The 16,792-nt window shown below is 39.6% G+C and overlaps 1 protein-coding gene across 1 annotated transcript in view; it reads left to right on the forward strand.

Annotated features, from left to right (window-relative positions):
• Window positions 1-1,648: 1,648 nt before the first annotated feature.
• Window positions 1,649-16,792, forward strand: part of PIWIL4 (piwi like RNA-mediated gene silencing 4) — a 56,265-nt gene continuing 41,121 nt past the window's right edge. Inside the window, exons 1-4 of the mRNA XM_026675593.2 lie at window positions 1,649-1,817; window positions 2,756-2,837; window positions 4,277-4,402; window positions 6,047-6,261. Coding sequence (XP_026531378.2) covers window positions 1,734-1,817; window positions 2,756-2,837; window positions 4,277-4,402; window positions 6,047-6,261 — 507 coding nt within the window. The 5' untranslated portion in view covers window positions 1,649-1,733. The remainder of the gene's footprint in view (window positions 1,818-2,755; window positions 2,838-4,276; window positions 4,403-6,046; window positions 6,262-16,792) is intronic.

A 16,792-nucleotide genomic window follows, 5' to 3' on the forward strand; every position in this document is an offset into this window, starting at 1 on the left:
ATAACTTACTGTATGGTAGTTGGCCGGTAATTGTACAGAAGATTTGCAGAAATTCAGACTGCATTGTTTTGTCTTAGCAATACAACAAACTCAACAAATATATTTTTCTTAATTTGGTGGTTGAAATTAAGAAGAGACTCCTGTTCCTGTGGGAACTAGTGTGTGGTAACGGTTAAGGCAGTATTTCTCAAACTTAGGTTCAGTTCTCAGCATGAAAGCTCTAGGTAACCTATGGGCAGCCATTTTCTCTTCATCGAGATTATTTCACAGGGATTTTATTGTGGGAATAAAGTAAAGGAAGATCCCTGTGTACATGTTTTTAGCTGCCCAAAAACACACGGAGCGTAATTCCAGCAATAATAAATAATTCAGTACATGCTATGTGAGGAAAAATAGATAAGCAGGGAGACACCTGTTTTAGATGTCTTTCATCTATATTCTTCATCTTGGTCAATTCTCATTTTATACAGTACTTTTGACTCAGGAATTAATTTATTAGATTTCTATTCCACCTTTGTACAGGTGCTCAAGGTGCTATGCCCAGTGCTTCTTTCTCAGTGGTGGGATTCAACATTTTTTACTACCGGTTCTGTGGGCGTGGCTTGGTGGGCATGGCAGAGGAAGGGTACTGCAAAATCTCCATTCCCTCTCCACTCCTGGGGGAAGGTTACTGCAAAATCCCATTCCCTCCCCACCCCACTAACCTAATTTCCAGCTCCATTCTCCTGTGCAGGGCAACACAAGAACACCCAGCTAATGCAGAGGCAGATAATAGATGGGGCCGGGGCCAGTCAGAGGTGGTATTCTGAACAACTCAAAATTTCCGCTACCGGTTCTCCGAACTACTCGAAATTTCCACTACTGGTTCTCCAGAACTGGTCAGAACCTGCTGAATACCACCTCTGTTCTTTCTCCTATTTTTCTCGATCACTACAACCTCTATGAGATGGGTTGGGCTATCTAGGCCAAAGTTGCTAATTGGTGGATCCTGCTTCTGGTCCAATTTCTTAAGTCACTGGTCCTCAGCGTAAAGCTTCAACAAAGAATGTTGAGAAACAGGATCAATCTTTCAGCACAGTTGAAATATCCTTTTTTAAAGCAGGCTCTGACTCATGACTGAAGAGCAAGATACAAAGGCAATAAGTAAAAGCTTAAGAACTATACAATTGCTCTAAAACATAGGTGGACACCCATAGCCAGCTTTTCACCAGATTGTAGCTGCTGTCATTTTTTTTTAAACTGCTTTTTATAAGGTTTAGTATAACAAGCCCTCTTGATGAATGAGAATGAGAAAGCTATAACTCAAATTTAGCCTGTATTTTCTTCAGAATCATCCTACTTATGAATGGAGAGTTTTATATGGAAAAGTCAAGTTTTGCAATCTTTGCATCTGCTCTCTTGTGCCTCTCTTCCACCCACCAAATTTATCCTCCTGGGATTAGAGTTAACAGAATAATAGAGTTGAAAGGGACCTTGGAGGTTTTCTAGTCCAACCCTCTGCATGAAACCATATACTATGGTATTTCAGACAAATGATTGTCCAATCTCTTCTTAAAACCCACCCAACTTAAAACAACTTCTGGAGGCAAAGCTGTTCCACTGATCAATTGTTCTATCGGGAAATTTCTTCTTGTTTCTAGGTTGGTTCTCGTCTTGATTATTTTCCATTCATTGCTTCTTGTTCTGCTTTCAGATGCTAATTCTTTTTATTTCAGTGAGTCATAACTAGAATAATGAGTGGACGGGCTCGTGTGAAAGCCAGAGGACAATGCTTTCCTGGAAGAGAAACATATGGACAAAGTGATTTCTCAAAACCAGTATGTTTTTACGCCTCTGCTTGTTTACAAAATGTTGATCTTCCTTCATGGGTTAGGATTAGGGTTAACCCTTCAAGGGGCAACTAAATCATTAGGCCAGTGTTTCCCAACGAACCTTTTTTATGTCCCACATCCTTTATTTAGATTTACATTTAATGATTCATAATAAACTATTTTAAAAATAGTTTGTTTAAGACATATTTGTGATCTGTATATAAATGGCTGTATTTTTAATTAGCTACTTGCACTGACTACTATATTTTGTCCTAGGAAAGTACTAAAAAAACATAACATTTGAACAGTTGCTAATGAATCAAATTCATACACTCTCCAAATAAATCATACAGGCAGAATTAAATTCAGGGAAGATTTCTTACAAAAGAGGGATTATTAACTGATGCTATAATGTTAGTGAACCCAGAAAGAAAATTAAAATGAAGGGTGTCAAATCACTGTGATAAGTGATAGAAAACTAAAAAAAAAAACCTATTGAAAACAATATATAGAGATCTCAGGCTCAGAGAATGTTACTTAACCTAATTTATTTGGAATGATTTATACATTGATAAAATGTTCGTCCTGGGAATATAATTTATATTTGTAATAGTGTTAGTTTATATTTGCGACATCTGAAAGGGATGGATCTAGTTATGCAGTTAGACCTGTTTCTTAATCTTTCCATGACGGTTTATCTTATTTTACCTAATTTTGTGGTTTAGTAAAAAGAGAGAACTTTGATAGCAATAAAACAAAAGAAAATAGTTAGAGTCAGACTGGTGGTGTTTTGTAGCTTCCAATTCTCAAAATCTTAGAACAGTAGAGTGTTACTTAATAGCAATTTTTTAAAAAAAAATCAGAAATCAACTCAGTGGAAAAAGGTATAATCTGTTCATAGTTTTTTTTTAATTTACCAGTGTTTATCATTTCTACCTTTAAAGGGTTGTTCGGGAGACACTGCTTCTTACAGTGTGCCAGAGGCCAGTAGCAGCCATGTAAGAACTGGAGAACAGCCATTGAAATGTAAGCAAGTTAATCGTGCAATAGCTATTCTTAAAAGAGCCTAATCTCTAAAGTACATGGAAATATTTAAAGTACAGGTAGTCCTTGACTTATGATTGTAATTGCTCGTGTTGGAAGAAATATCCCTCTGGTTCAGTTCCAAGCCAGGAAAAAGTCACTGGAAACATCTAGGCTGATTGGAAAGGTGATTTATTGATGAACAGGACCACATGGGTTTGAGATCCTGGGCAGCTGACCACATGGAGTCGAGAGAGAGAGAGAGAGAGAGAGTTATTTATACTCTCTCTTGGGCTTTGAACTTGAGCTTCTTATTCCTGTGCAAGAATATGTATTCTATTGGCTGCTGTCAGACTCCCATGGGGCCATGTAGGGTCACGTTTATCTGAATCAAGTTTGGTTGAAGCCTGGAGGATGTATTGTGCAACTGAGATGATGCAGTGAAGGGGCTTGTTGTGCCATGTGGTGAGCTCTGCTGCTAGATGGTAGAGGGCTAATCCTATTATGTCCCGAGGAGTCATCAGAGGTGGTATTCAGCAGGTTCTGATCAGTTCTGGAGGACTGGTCGCGGAAATTTTGAGCAGTTCAGAGAACCGACAAATACCACCTCTGACTGGAGATTTTATAGTATCTGTCTCATGCCACGCCCACCAAGCCACACCCACAGAACCAGTAGTAAAAAAAATTGAATCCCACAACTGAGGGTCATGCCTTAATGCCATCACCCTGGAGCTGAATGTCTTTTGTCTTGTAGATAGGCTGGCCCAGTCCAGCTGGGTCTATTAAGAAAGGTGGGGGCTGCTTTCCAAGAGCATGTCTCTCCTTCAGGGAAATGTAATATTGTGCCTTTTTAAATATTTCCCCAAATATTTCATTCTTCTAGGAGAGGGGTGGGTGCTTACTTTCTACAGTACTCAGTTTCCACTGCTAAATAAGGCATTTGTTAAGTGAGTCATGCCCAAATATACAGCCTTTTCTGCTGTGTTTGTTAAGTGAATCATTGCAATTATCAAGTGAATCTCAGGGTTGGTGAATCCAGCTTCCCATATTGACTGTGCTTGTTTGAAGCCATCTGGGAAGGTTGCAAATGGCGATCACACAATCCCTGGACACTACAACTGTCATAAATACATGCCAGTTGCCAAGCGTCCAAATTTTGATCCCAAGATCATGGGGACGCTGCGTTGATCATAAGTGTGAAAACCGGTCATATGTCACTTTTTTTCAGTGCCGTTGTAACTTCGAATGGTCACTACATGAATGGTTGTAAGTCAAGGACTACCTGTATATAGTTCAGCATCCAAATGAAATGAATCACAATAGACTTTCACGATTAATTAACCAGTGCACCAATTTTGAAAGTATTGGTTTACAGCTTGTTTTGTAACTTCATTTGTTTTCTGAGACTGCCAACGCTTTGTTTTGTTTTTTTCCATCTCAAGATGGCTTTTCTGTTGGTCCTTCCGGTTATACAGTGATGGAGAGAGGCGGGAGGATCCAGTGTAAATTTCGGGACCTGGAAGTGAATACCAGAAAAGCAATGGTACATGTAAAAGATTCTAAAACAGGTATAATTTATTGTTCTGTTTTCTTCAGTTTTTCTTCTGCTCTATGCCCTGTGGGCCAGATTTAAGCATCCCATTGGCTGGATCCAGTCCACACACCTTGAGTTTGACACCCCTGCACTATGCTATGCTGGGGTTCTTTGAGCAGCTTTGAGCAGCAGATAGTCCTCAACTTACAACCATTTGTTACAAAACAGCAGTGAAAAACTGACTTATGACTGTTTTTTTACACTTACGATCATTGCAGCATCCCCATGGTCAGTTGATCAAAATTCAGAAGCTTGGCAACTGGTTTCACATTTATGACGGTTGCAGTCTCCTGGGGTCATGCGATCCGCTTTTGCGACTTTCTGACAAGCAAAGCCAATGGGGAAGCCGGATTCACTTAACAACCGTGTTACTAACTTAACAACTGTGGCAAGAAAAGCCGTAAAATGGAGCAAAACTCACTTAACAAATGTCCCATTTAGCACCATCAGTTTTGGGCTCAGTTGTGGTCGTAAGTCGAGGACAAACCTGTATTTCTCATTGACACTACATTACAGTTGCAGTAACGTTTCCCATATTTCCACCATTTGGGAAAAATTGGGTTTTAATTTCACTATTCAGTGAGAGGTTGTAAAACTCACTGTACATCACAACATTTCAGGAAATCTCAGAAGCTCTCAACAAACATGATTATTTTACCACATTGTCATTTTTAATCAATAAGGTACTGGTAATCTGTCTAGCATGTAACCTGCTTTTGCATAACCATCTTGGGTCTGTCTCCCCTTCTACTTTAAATCCTATATTAATCTAGCTGAATGTTTCTCAACATGGTAGTTTTAAGAGGTGTGGACTTCAACTCCCAGAATTCCCATAGGCTGGGGAATTCTGGAAGTTCAAGTCCATACATCTTAAGGTTGCCACTTCAAGGTGTATGGATTAGCCACTCTATGAATCTGATGAAAAGCAGGTTAAAAGCATAAGATCTGTTAATTGGAAAAGGTGCTACCAGACCCCTTCTGATGTTTTTCCCCACCATGGGCTAACATGGTTAAAGTGGCTCTTACAGTTCTATTGTTCCGTAATGGAAGAAGTAGGCTAAGAAACCAGGAGGTTTAGGAGAGGTAGTCCTCGACTTACAACAATTCACTTAGTGACTGTTTGAAGTTACAACGGCACTGAAAAAGGTGACATGACTGTTGTTCACACTTATGACTATAGCAGCACTTATAGCAGAATCCCCATGGTCACATGACCCAAATTCAGATGTTTGGTAACTGGTTCACATGTATGATGGTTGCAGTTGTTCCAGGGTCATATGATGCCCTTTTGTGACCTTCTGACAAAGTCAAGATTCACTTAACAACTGTAGTGATTCACTTAACAAACTGTGGCATGGAAGGTCGTAAAATGGGACAAAATTCACTTAACAAATGTCTCACTCAGCAACAGAAATGTTGGGCTCAATCAAGGTTGTAAGTCGAGGACTACCTGTATTACTTATATACAGTAGTAGTTTGCCATTTTATCTGAATTGGGGAACTAGGGTTTGGGGAATTGGGGAAATATGCAAAAGAGAAAATATCTACCTACTAAAGAAACACTAAAGTTTGTATTTTTTTTTTTTTGCTATCCAGCTAATAATCTTGTCCATTTCAGGATCCAGTGGCATTCCTGTGAACGTGATTACCAACCTGTTTAGTTTAGGCTTGCCCAGGGAATGGCAGCTATACCAGTACCATGTAACATTTAACCCAGAGCTGGAATCGAGACGTTTACGGATTGCCCTGCTGTATAACCATGTTGAATTTCTTGGAAAAGCCAAAGTATTTGATGGAGCAACCCTATTTCTTGCACATAAGCTTGAGAACCAGGTAAGAGTCTCTCTCTCTCTCTCCCTCTTCCTCCCTCCCTCCCCCTCTGTGTGTGTATATATGCGTTTGTGTATGCAGTCTATGTACCGTATGTATGAATGTGAGAAGGGAGATGCTTTACAGCAGTGATCCCCAACCTTTTTTATGTAATCCATTGGCAATCATTTGTCAAGAACTACTTTCGTTAGGGCTTGAGGATCAACCCTTAGCAGAGTATTGCAGCAGTAGTCGTTTGTGGCAACCAAACGAGAGCGGAAGGGCCCCAGAGTATACACACCCTGAACACAAACACTGTTTGTAGTCAAATAGTTTTTAATCCAGTTAGAGTTTCTGTTAGAAGGCGCATTGGGGTTAACTGTGTCCAGAGTCATTCTATATATTTCCATCCAGTAAGACTCACTAGTATAGTCCAAGTTAAGAGTCTCTGCAAATATCTTTATCAATCAATGATATCTTCTCCTCCTCCGGTTTCCGACTTCCAGAGAAACAAACGCTGGATATTCAGTAGAGACTTACGCAGTAAATCAGCAAACAGAAAAACAATAACAGCCTCAGTCACAGAAACTTACAGTCAGTAATCACAGTTAGTCTAGCACACAGTTACAGCTGGAAGCACAGTTACAGTAACAGACAGTAACCCTACAGTAAGCTTTCCTGGCTTCTAATGCTTCCTTATATTGTAACTTTAACCGCACTCCTTAATCACACTGTTTCAAGGATTGTGCTTAAGTGATAAGTACCAAACTATGATATCTCTGTTTATATATTTATTCACCTTAAACCATATTTGGTATCAATGTTATACCTAACATACTCTCTTTTGGGTGAAATAAACATATAATACCTTTAACTAATCCCATATTTTTTCACAGTCTCTTTTGTGCTTACTGGCACCTTGGGCTTTTGTGTAAAATTATCAGCAATTGTCCTCCCACAGGCAGTACTCTAGCTGAATCATCTTACTTATAGATTGTCTCACGTTTAGGTATCTTAGATCTGTATGTTTTTGTCTTTGTTTTACTCCAATATTTGTGGCCATTTGAATTGCTGCCTGATTATCTTCATGTATAATTATAGAACAACCCTACAGTTATACCCATAACACTAACATTTGTTTATACATTATTAATTCTGTACATAACAAAGATAAACTAGGGAGAATTCTTGCCTCCATAGTAGACAAACTTATGTTGTTGTCTTATTGACTTCCAGCCTATTAATGTCTTACCCAGCATTATGGCTGTTCCTGAAGTCGACTTTCTAGTGTCTCTTCTGATGCAAAGCTAGCATCTGCATAAGCACACAGAATAAATCACCTTTGGTTCTAAATACAATGAATAATTCATTGTCTTTAAGATATTCAATATCCTCTCTTAGCTGCAATCCAGTGTCTTTCATGATGGTGCAGAATTGAATCCAGCCTAACCGATTCACTCCTCTTGCTCAACCCTAGATCCCTCATTTTTACTGGCCTCAAAAGCATTGGAAGCTTGAGGCAAGTTTACCTTGAGTAAATTTATTTTACGGTCAGGATCGTAACTCCTAGCTTTTACATATAGTCAACCTTCAATACTGCATTCAGTTACCTTACCACGCACCAACAAGACTCTTTATGCCATTTAATACAACTTTTTTAATTAATAATATAATGTTTGGTAGGGGAAGGAACACCAAATGGTAATTACATTGCTAGCTTGACTAAAGCTGTTTTCTTGCTAAGCATTAGGGTCCTGTAAACCCCACCCACTCCCTAAAGGTATTTAACCTGGTTCCACATTCAGGTTGGCCATTCGAACCCCTGTCCTTGTGGGCCTATTACTGTATTTTGGGTTCTTTTCCTTCATTTTAGGGAACAGGGGATTTCTATATCTTACCTTTAGCCATCCCATTCTCCCATCTACAGTGTTTTGCTAGAAATCGGGGTTTACTTCAGGCTTACAAAAAAAAACTTTTAGAGCCTTTCGCCCCAGTTTGCCCATAGTGAAGAAAAACTTTAAGTCTGTTCTGGAATTTGTTATTAACAAATTCCGTGCCATTATCTGTCACCAGGGTTATCAATTGACGTTTAGACTTTCTTTCAGCAAACCTAAGCCAATTGAAAAAATGTTGATATGTTTCAGTTTTGCTTTTCATTAAATAGCAAAACCCATATCTAGAATAATGGTCCATAATGCTCAGTATATATCTAGCACCCCCATACTGGGTTTCTTTGGACCTATTATGTCTGCAAATACTACTTCTAAAGGTTCTTTTGTTTTGAAACCATTTAGCCTATTTGCAGGCAATACCTTGCTCTTATCTTCACAGCAAACATTACAACGCAAATATTTATCACAAGATTTTAACCTTATTCCTTCAGATAACTCAACTGTACGTTTTAGCTTTTTAAAATTTACATGCCCCAAACGCCTATGCAATAAATGGATACATTCTTCATGAGGCTTTATATTATTAAATACAGTATGAGCCTCCCCTTTCTTACTATTATCTAAGACATATAATGTTCCATTTAAAGCTGCAGTTACCCTTTTGTTATCTTTTTCAATTATGCAATTATTATCCTTAAAAGTAATTACATAACCTAATTTATCTAATACCCTTACTGAAAGCAAATTAAACTTTAGTTGCGGTACATACAACATTTTTATATCCTGGTTTATGTACGGACAACGTGCAAAACCTTGACCTTTCGCTTTCAGGTTCCAGCCATTGGCAAGTGATATATGTTGAGAACTTGTAGACATTTTTATAAATTTTGTCTTATCTCTTGTGATGCAGTGGGATGCGCCACTGTCAACCACCCATAAATTATTCTTCACATCAGAGTTGCTAAACGTGGCTAGTTCAAATGCTTTCTTTGGCTTTTTTACATTCTGGCTTTTTCTCTTTTTGCAGAATCTTGCCAAATGTCCTCTGCCTCCACAATTAAAACACTTTTTAATTGTGTATGCTGTTGAAGATAAATTCTCTTCTTCCAGGTGCTTTACTTTGCTTTGCTGGTTTCTTTCAAGCTTTGAAGATAATTTCTCTTCTTTCTTATCTTCTCTCTCAGCTCATCACGCTCACGCCTTCTTCTGGCTTCTTCTAGTAGCCTGCCTGTAATCTCGGTTAATGAGAGGCTTTCTTTTGGCAATACCTCTAACGAAGTCACATAGTCATCATAGCTTTGATCTAATGAAGATAATATTATGTAGACTTGTTGCAGTTCATTAAATATAAGCTCTTTTTCTTGCAAATCTTGAAAAATGCTCTTCATACAGTTTAAATGAACTAACATATCTCCATTCCTCTGAAGATGCGTTCGAAAAAGCTTCCGTGTAAGATTTATATGTGCTCCTACACTGTCCCGAACATAAATCTTCCTGAGGTTCTCCCAGCAGTTTGCAGCATTTTCTTCTCCACGAATATGGACAAGCTGCTGATCACAGAGAGTCAGTCCTATGATGCATAAAGCCTGCTCATTCTTCAGTTTAAAGTCTTGTAACTTTTCTTTATCATCATCATCAGCAGGATCCCATCTACTCACATCTGGTGGGTTTGCTATAATGTCCCACAAACCTTCTCTGCGTAGAAGTAAACTACATTTCATTGACCATGAAACATAGTTTGTTCCATCCAGCCTGGATATCATGGACAGTTGTGACAAATTTACTTGTGCCATTACTCTTCAGATATTTTGACTATTTTAAACTAATTAAAACAGTTTGTTTTTACAGTAATGTGCAACTCACACCAACTCTCTCTGCTATATCCTGGTTAGTTAGACTATGCTGCTGGGCCCATAACCAATGTTAGGGTTTGAGGATTAACCCCTAGCAGAGTATTGCAGCAGTAGTCAAGCCAGGCAACCAAACGAGAGCGGAAGGGCCCCAGAGTATACACACACTGAACACAAACACTGTTTGTAGTTTAAATAGTTTTTAATCCAGTTAGAGTTTAAGCATTGTCATTCAGTCCATTAAGTCATTCACAGTATTTCCATCCAGTAAGACTCACTAGTATAGTCCAAGTTAAGAGTCCTTGCAATATCTTTATCAGCCAATAAAGATATCTTCTCCTCCTCCGGTTTCACTCTCCAGAGAAACAAACGCTGGATATTCAGTAGACTTACGCAGTAAATCAGCAAACAGTAGCAAACAATAACAGTTCAGTCACAGGCACTCACAGTCAGTAATCACAGTTAGTCGCAGCAGCACACAGTTACAGCCAGCACACAGTTACAGTAACAGACAGTAACCCACAGTAAGCTTTCCAGCTTCTAATGCTTCCTTATATTGTAACTTCTAACCGCACCCTTAATCGGCTAATTGCCTGCTGCATTGTGCTTAAAGTGATAAGCACTTAAACCATGATATCTAAGTTTTATATATTTATTCACCCAAACCATATTTGGTATCAATGTTATACCTAACAACTTTGTACTTTCATTCTCATTAGTCCTGCTAGGGAATTATATAAATATATGAATAATGAGATTATAATAGAATATGCTATCTCCAGGATGACAATTCTCCTGCATCTCAATACCATTTAATGAGCAATGCAAGTAGGGAGCTGATCCTGTCACCATGTTTTGCTTCAGAGCATCAGGTGGACAATTCTTGATATTGAAAACATTGGAAATCCTTGAAAATAGATATGATAGCAGTGTTCCAGTATTTGAGGGGCTGTCACAGAGAGGAAGGGGTCAAGCTATTTTCCAAGGCACCCGAAGGCCAGACAAAGAATAATGGATGGAAGCTGTTTAAGGAGAGATTCAATCTAGAAATAAGGAGAAATTTTCTGACAGGGAGAACAATCTATCAATGGAACTGCTTGTGTTCAGAAGTTGTGGGAGCTTCATCACTGGAGGCTTTCAAGAAGAGATTGGACTGACCATTTGTCAGAGATGGTGTAGGGCCTCCTGCTTGGGCGGGGGTTGGACTAGATGACCTACAGTACAAAGTCCCTTCCAACTCTGTTAATCTGTTAATCCTGAAAGGTGGATACCCATCAGGCGGGCCTTTAGTGTTGTCCTGGACTCACTAATCCGTAACCCGGTGGCTGTATGGAAACTACCCAGGCAGTTCATCTTACTTGCCATTCAATAAAGAAGATGGTATTGGGAGTTTCCGATCTGTCGGCTTCGCGAGCGGCAGGGATTTGCGAAGCTGCGCGATCCCTGCCGCGCTAGCCGTTTTGGGGCTCCGACCCAGACGGTACGGAGCTAGGCTGCCCTGCAGGGGCAGCTGAAGGTAGGGGATCCGGAGAAGGGTTTGGGGGTGTTGCAGACCCCTCCCGGCCGGCAGAACCCCTTTTCCCAGGACAGTGCAGCGGCGGTCCGTAATGGCCGCCACAAAGAAGCTGGCAGCCGGGTAAGAATGCGCAGGAGGAAGTGGAGAAAGTGCTTGAGAGGAGAAAGTCTTTCTTGGTTCCTAGGACTCTAAGACATATTTAACAAAATTCCTGAAAAGTATGACTTTCTGAATGATACCTTCGAGAAGAGGAAAAAAGCGGCAGTTTAATGGTGCTGAAAGGATAGCTTACCCTCTTTTTTTACGGAATAAAAAGTGAACATTAAGAAACCTATTTTTTTTTAGGTGAAAACTGGCTCTAAGCGGTGAGTGGGAAAAGAGAGGACTAAAAAAAAAAAATATTTGTATGCTAAGACCTTGTTGGAGGAGATGCCTTAAGGATTGAAAGACTAAAATATATTGCAATAAGATTTTAAGAAACAGATTTGGACTTTCTTTTTCTTTAATTGATACTACCCCAGGAGGAGAGAGTGGGAACTCTGTCTTGGTTTGGACTGACTGAGAACTTTGGGATTGTCTTATTTTTCCTTTGGAATATTCTGGCTGTTGTAAGAGAAAAGAAAAGAAAAGATTTATAATGGCTTCTTCTATCGAGGAACTGAGAAAAGATTATGAGCAAGCAAAACAAAATGGTAAAGCTGGTTTGAAAGAAGCCTTCCTTTTTTTAGAAATGGCGCTTATTAATTATCAACAAACATTGCAACAGATGAAGACAGCAGAAGAAGAACAAAGAGAGGAAGCCATCTTTAATAAATCTCAGAACTCGACCAAGAGGGAAGGAAGAGGAAAAAGAAGAGAAATAAAGGACTTAAGATTTAAAAAAACATTTAAGAAAGGGAAAAACAAGGTGCAAAATCAATATAAGGATGGTAAACAAAAGGGAAGAGGAATACGACAGAGAAGGGAAGCCAGTAAGGCAGAGGCTAGAAGAAGGGGGGGCTAGAAAGGTTTGTTGGGGGAAGAAAGAAAGGGAAAAGGTGGAGAAAAGCTACAAAGTTTTGAAATTAAATGAGAAAAAGAAATTTTTTTAGGGATAAAGGATAAGTATAATTTCTTCAAAAGATTTTGCAAGGTACATAAGATGATATTGTAGTATTGTATCAGAAATAGAAAATTTAAATGGCTTGAGAGTTGATAAGAGATTAAAATGTTGGAATGTTAATAATGATTGGTTTGAAAATATAATATGAGGGGAGATTTAGAATATTAAACTTTAATTAAAGAGTTTATTAAGATTATGGTATTGATGTTATTATAAAACTTTCATTATAGTATTTTGTTTTTAATATTTAAATCTATTGCTTAACTATGTATTTAATTGTTTTAGATGTATTATTCAGTTAGAATGTACCAAGCAAAATCGGATTGGGTAGTTTAAAGATTAATTTGATTAATTTAGTGGGGAGATAGAAAGGCATCATACTCTGATTAGTGATTTCAGGAGAAATTTCTTTCTTTTTTAAAAGGAATGAGACAAAGGTATAATAGAGAATGGACAAAAGATATAAATATAATGACTCAAATTAAGATGATTAATTAAGATAGAATCAAGAAGAGTGAAATATGTGGAGAAGTTAATATAGAAGACTTAGAATGGTAAATAAAATAAGTAATGATATGTAAGATGAGCCTGAATATAATTGAAGTCCATGAAAAGAGAGATACCTGGGTCCAAGTTACTTTCCAAAAAGATCTTTTTTATGTTTTGTGTGTTGTGTGATTATGTTGTTTTTTTTGGGGGAAAATTAATAAAACCTTGTAGAAATATAGAATGAGAATAATGGTAATTAAGTCAGAAAGAAGTAGATGAAATAATAATAATAAAATTGAATAAGAGTGAAGAGAAATAAAGGGAAATTGGATAAGAGGTTTTTGTATGTTTATATGGAAATGGTTTAAAACAGAATTATAGTTTATCTGACTTGTTAAATTTATAATGGAAAAAGGTTTAAACATGTAATGGATAATGATGACTTGTGTGTTTTGAAAATCAATAAAACTTGTTTAAAATAAAATAAAATAAAGAAGATGGTATTTCAAATCTAAACATATATCCAACGTTGCAAGACCTGGTAAAACTGTTTAAAAGAACAACAACAATAATAATATGATTACAATGCAAATAAGATCTGGTAGCCATACTCCATAAAAGAGACTATGTGGCCTACTTACCGTCTAGACCTGTGATGGCGAACCTATGGCATGCATGCCAGAAGTGGTAAGCAGAGCCATTACTGCCGGTATGCGGGCACTCACCCAGAAAAGGTTTACTGTGCATGCACACGCGTCGCCCACCCGACAGCTGATTGTCGGGTATCTGGCATGCATGTGTGGGGGTGCAGGGGCATGCAGGACACACGTGTACATGCGCAGAAGCACACGGTGCACGTGTGGGGGGGTCACGCATGCATGCCCAGAAGCAAGGGGCATGCGGGTTGTGCACGCACACACAGGAGGCATGGGGGGGTGCGCGCATTGCCTGCTGGGTGATGGCACGTGAGCACGAGCAGGCAAGTACCTGTGTAATTATCAGCATGGGAGCCCCAAAAGGTTACCCACCACTGGTCTAGACCAAAAATATAACACACACTATGGCCTAAACTGCCTACAGGTGAACAGGTAGTCCTCGACTTACAACAGTTCATTTCGTGATCATTCAAAGTTACAACAGCACTGGAAAAAGTGACTTGTGACTAGGGGTGGGATTCAATTTTTTTTAAGAACTGGTTCTGTGGGCGTGGCTTAGTTGGTGGGCGTGGCTTGGCGGTCATGTGACTGGGTGGGCATGGCTTGGTGATCATGTTATTGCCAACATGACTTCTCTAATAAATTCCTACTTTGATGGCCTTTGTCTCGGAGTTCTGAATTTCAACGAGGGTTTACTTGGAACGCTGACACTTCGGACTGTTGCAGCATCCCCATGGTCACATGATCAAAATTCAGACACTGGATAATTGGTTTCACATTTATGACGGTTGCAGTATCCCGGGGTCATGCAGACAGGCTTTTGCGGCCTTCTGACAAGCAAAGTCAATGGGGAATCCAGATTCACTTAACTGCCATGTTACTAACTTAACAAATGCAACGATTCACTTAACAGCAAGGGGCAAGAAAGGTCGTACAATGGGGCAAACTCTCTTAAGAAATGTTTAACTTAGCAACATAAATTGTTGGGCTCAATTGTGGTCGTACCTCGAGGAATACCTTGAGGACACGCTACTCGCCTGCGAAACCCCCGGATGGGTCGAGATTGCAGCTGAAAAACCAAGTGGCTTTTCTGAATGGAAGATGGAGGCCGGAATGGTCTCACTTCCCTTTTTGTTCTCATTGGTGCTTATAACAGGAAGTAAAGAGATAAGAAACAGGCAGTAATTGTTGGAAGAATTATTCTTGTGGGTTCAGTTCCATGTGGGGAAAAAGACACTGGAAACATGGAGGCTGTTTGAAAAGATGGTTTAATGGTGGACAGGACCACATGGCTTGGAGCTCCAAAGCGAAAAGGACGATCACATGCTTCAAGATGTTGGGTGAAGGAAAAGAAGAAAAAGGGGCAAGATGCTGAGGGTGCAATTGTTTTATAACCTCTGTTAGGCCACACCTTAGTGTTTCCTGTTTCTATGTAAGAAATGCATCCCATTGGCTGTCAGACTCCCAGGGGTAGCTAACTTTGTAGGCTTTGTCTGGACCACATCGCCTCACCTGAGTGCTGGCTGATGCAATCTTCCCAGGCCAGGTGGCGAGATGGGTAGAGGGCTTTGTTATGTAGAATATTCTGGCCCAGGCCTTAATGGCCCATCCATTAACAAAGATGGGGGTGAGCTTCTGCTCCAAACTTGATTGCAGAAAGTACAACTTCAGCAACAGTGTGGTCAATGCCTGGAATGCGCTACCTGACTCTGTTGTTACATGCTACACCTACTTTGGCCAGCAAAGATAGGGTTGCCAAACTTACCTATAAGGCAGCTAAACAGAAATAAATTTATCCTGTCCTGCCAGAGCAAGAAATACTGTGGGAACAGAACAAATGTGATTCAAGACACTTCATTTTTTTTGTCTTCTCCATTTCTCTTCGCTTCATACTCCTCGGTGTATCATCCCACACCTTGTTTTTCTGTTTGAGTGCTGACTTCTACAGCATTAAACAAGTTCAATCAGTCAGTCAGTTTGTTAAATATTTTGACTCGGCCCTAACAAATATATAAGGCAAAGCCTACATAGTTTTATCATTGTGGTTAATTATAAAACAGCAGAACAATTGGATATATTTACAATATTCGTCGCACCCTCTGTCAGAGGGCAAAGAAGCCTGCAAATATGTGATCATTCTGGTTTAGTCCCATAGCCCATGATTGTTTTGGCTCTTGAATCAGCTCAATTTCAAGCCTTCACCCTGTTTATCTTTCATTACTCATTATTACAAGTGATACTGGCATCTGTAAGTTAAATAAGCATATCTTTGCTTTATTTAATGCCAAGGAAGAATTATTGTATTCATAAAAGGGTTTTTAAAAAAAGTTCCACAAGCTTTAGTCAGAAAGCAACTACCAGGAAGGAATTGTACTTTAAAACAGTTTGTGTTAAGTAGGTGTTAGGAAGGAAGGAACAGACCCAGAATCGTAGAGAACTTTTTATTTACAAGCGGATTCAAAAAAGCCACAATCGCGGCCAGCGCTGGCTTTTTATAGCCGGTGCTGTCCAATACTTCAGCCACTGATGGATCTCCAATATTCGCACCAGTGGCTGATACCAATAAGTGGAGTCTGACATCAGACTCCACTTTGCATATGATGGGGTTATGTAGATATAGCGTCATGCATATTTAACACCCCTCCTCCCTTCTTAGTTCAGTCTGACCAATCACCGCAAACACGGCAAACGTAGTCTTTCAGGTAGGCAGGGCTTTTGTGGTTGTGACTGGGCCTGTGCTGTTCAGTTGTTCCTGAGGTGGCGGCCTGAGTGGACAGGTCCGCCGCTGCTCCAGACTCCGCCTTTGGAAATGCCTCAAATGTTTCTGGAGGCTTGGCAGTTTCTGTTGAGCTAGGGGCCTCAGATGTACTACACTGGACTCCTCCCCTCAAAGCTAAATCCTCCTCTATTCTTTTCAGGGTTGTTCTTGCTAATAGGTGTTTCCTTGAGGATTCTACTTCTCGGGGTCTTGTTGTTGTTGGGTGTGTGATTCGTTGTTTGGCTTCGTGTGGGGGTTGAACCGTGCAGCCCCGTAGTTGGTCAATGTGCCT

The sequence above is a fragment of the Notechis scutatus genome, chromosome 5, assembly GCF_049901735.1.
Source record: "Notechis scutatus isolate UNSWTSFEM ecotype Mainland chromosome 5, rNotScu1.2, whole genome shotgun sequence".
Lineage (NCBI taxonomy): Eukaryota > Metazoa > Chordata > Lepidosauria > Squamata > Elapidae > Notechis > Notechis scutatus.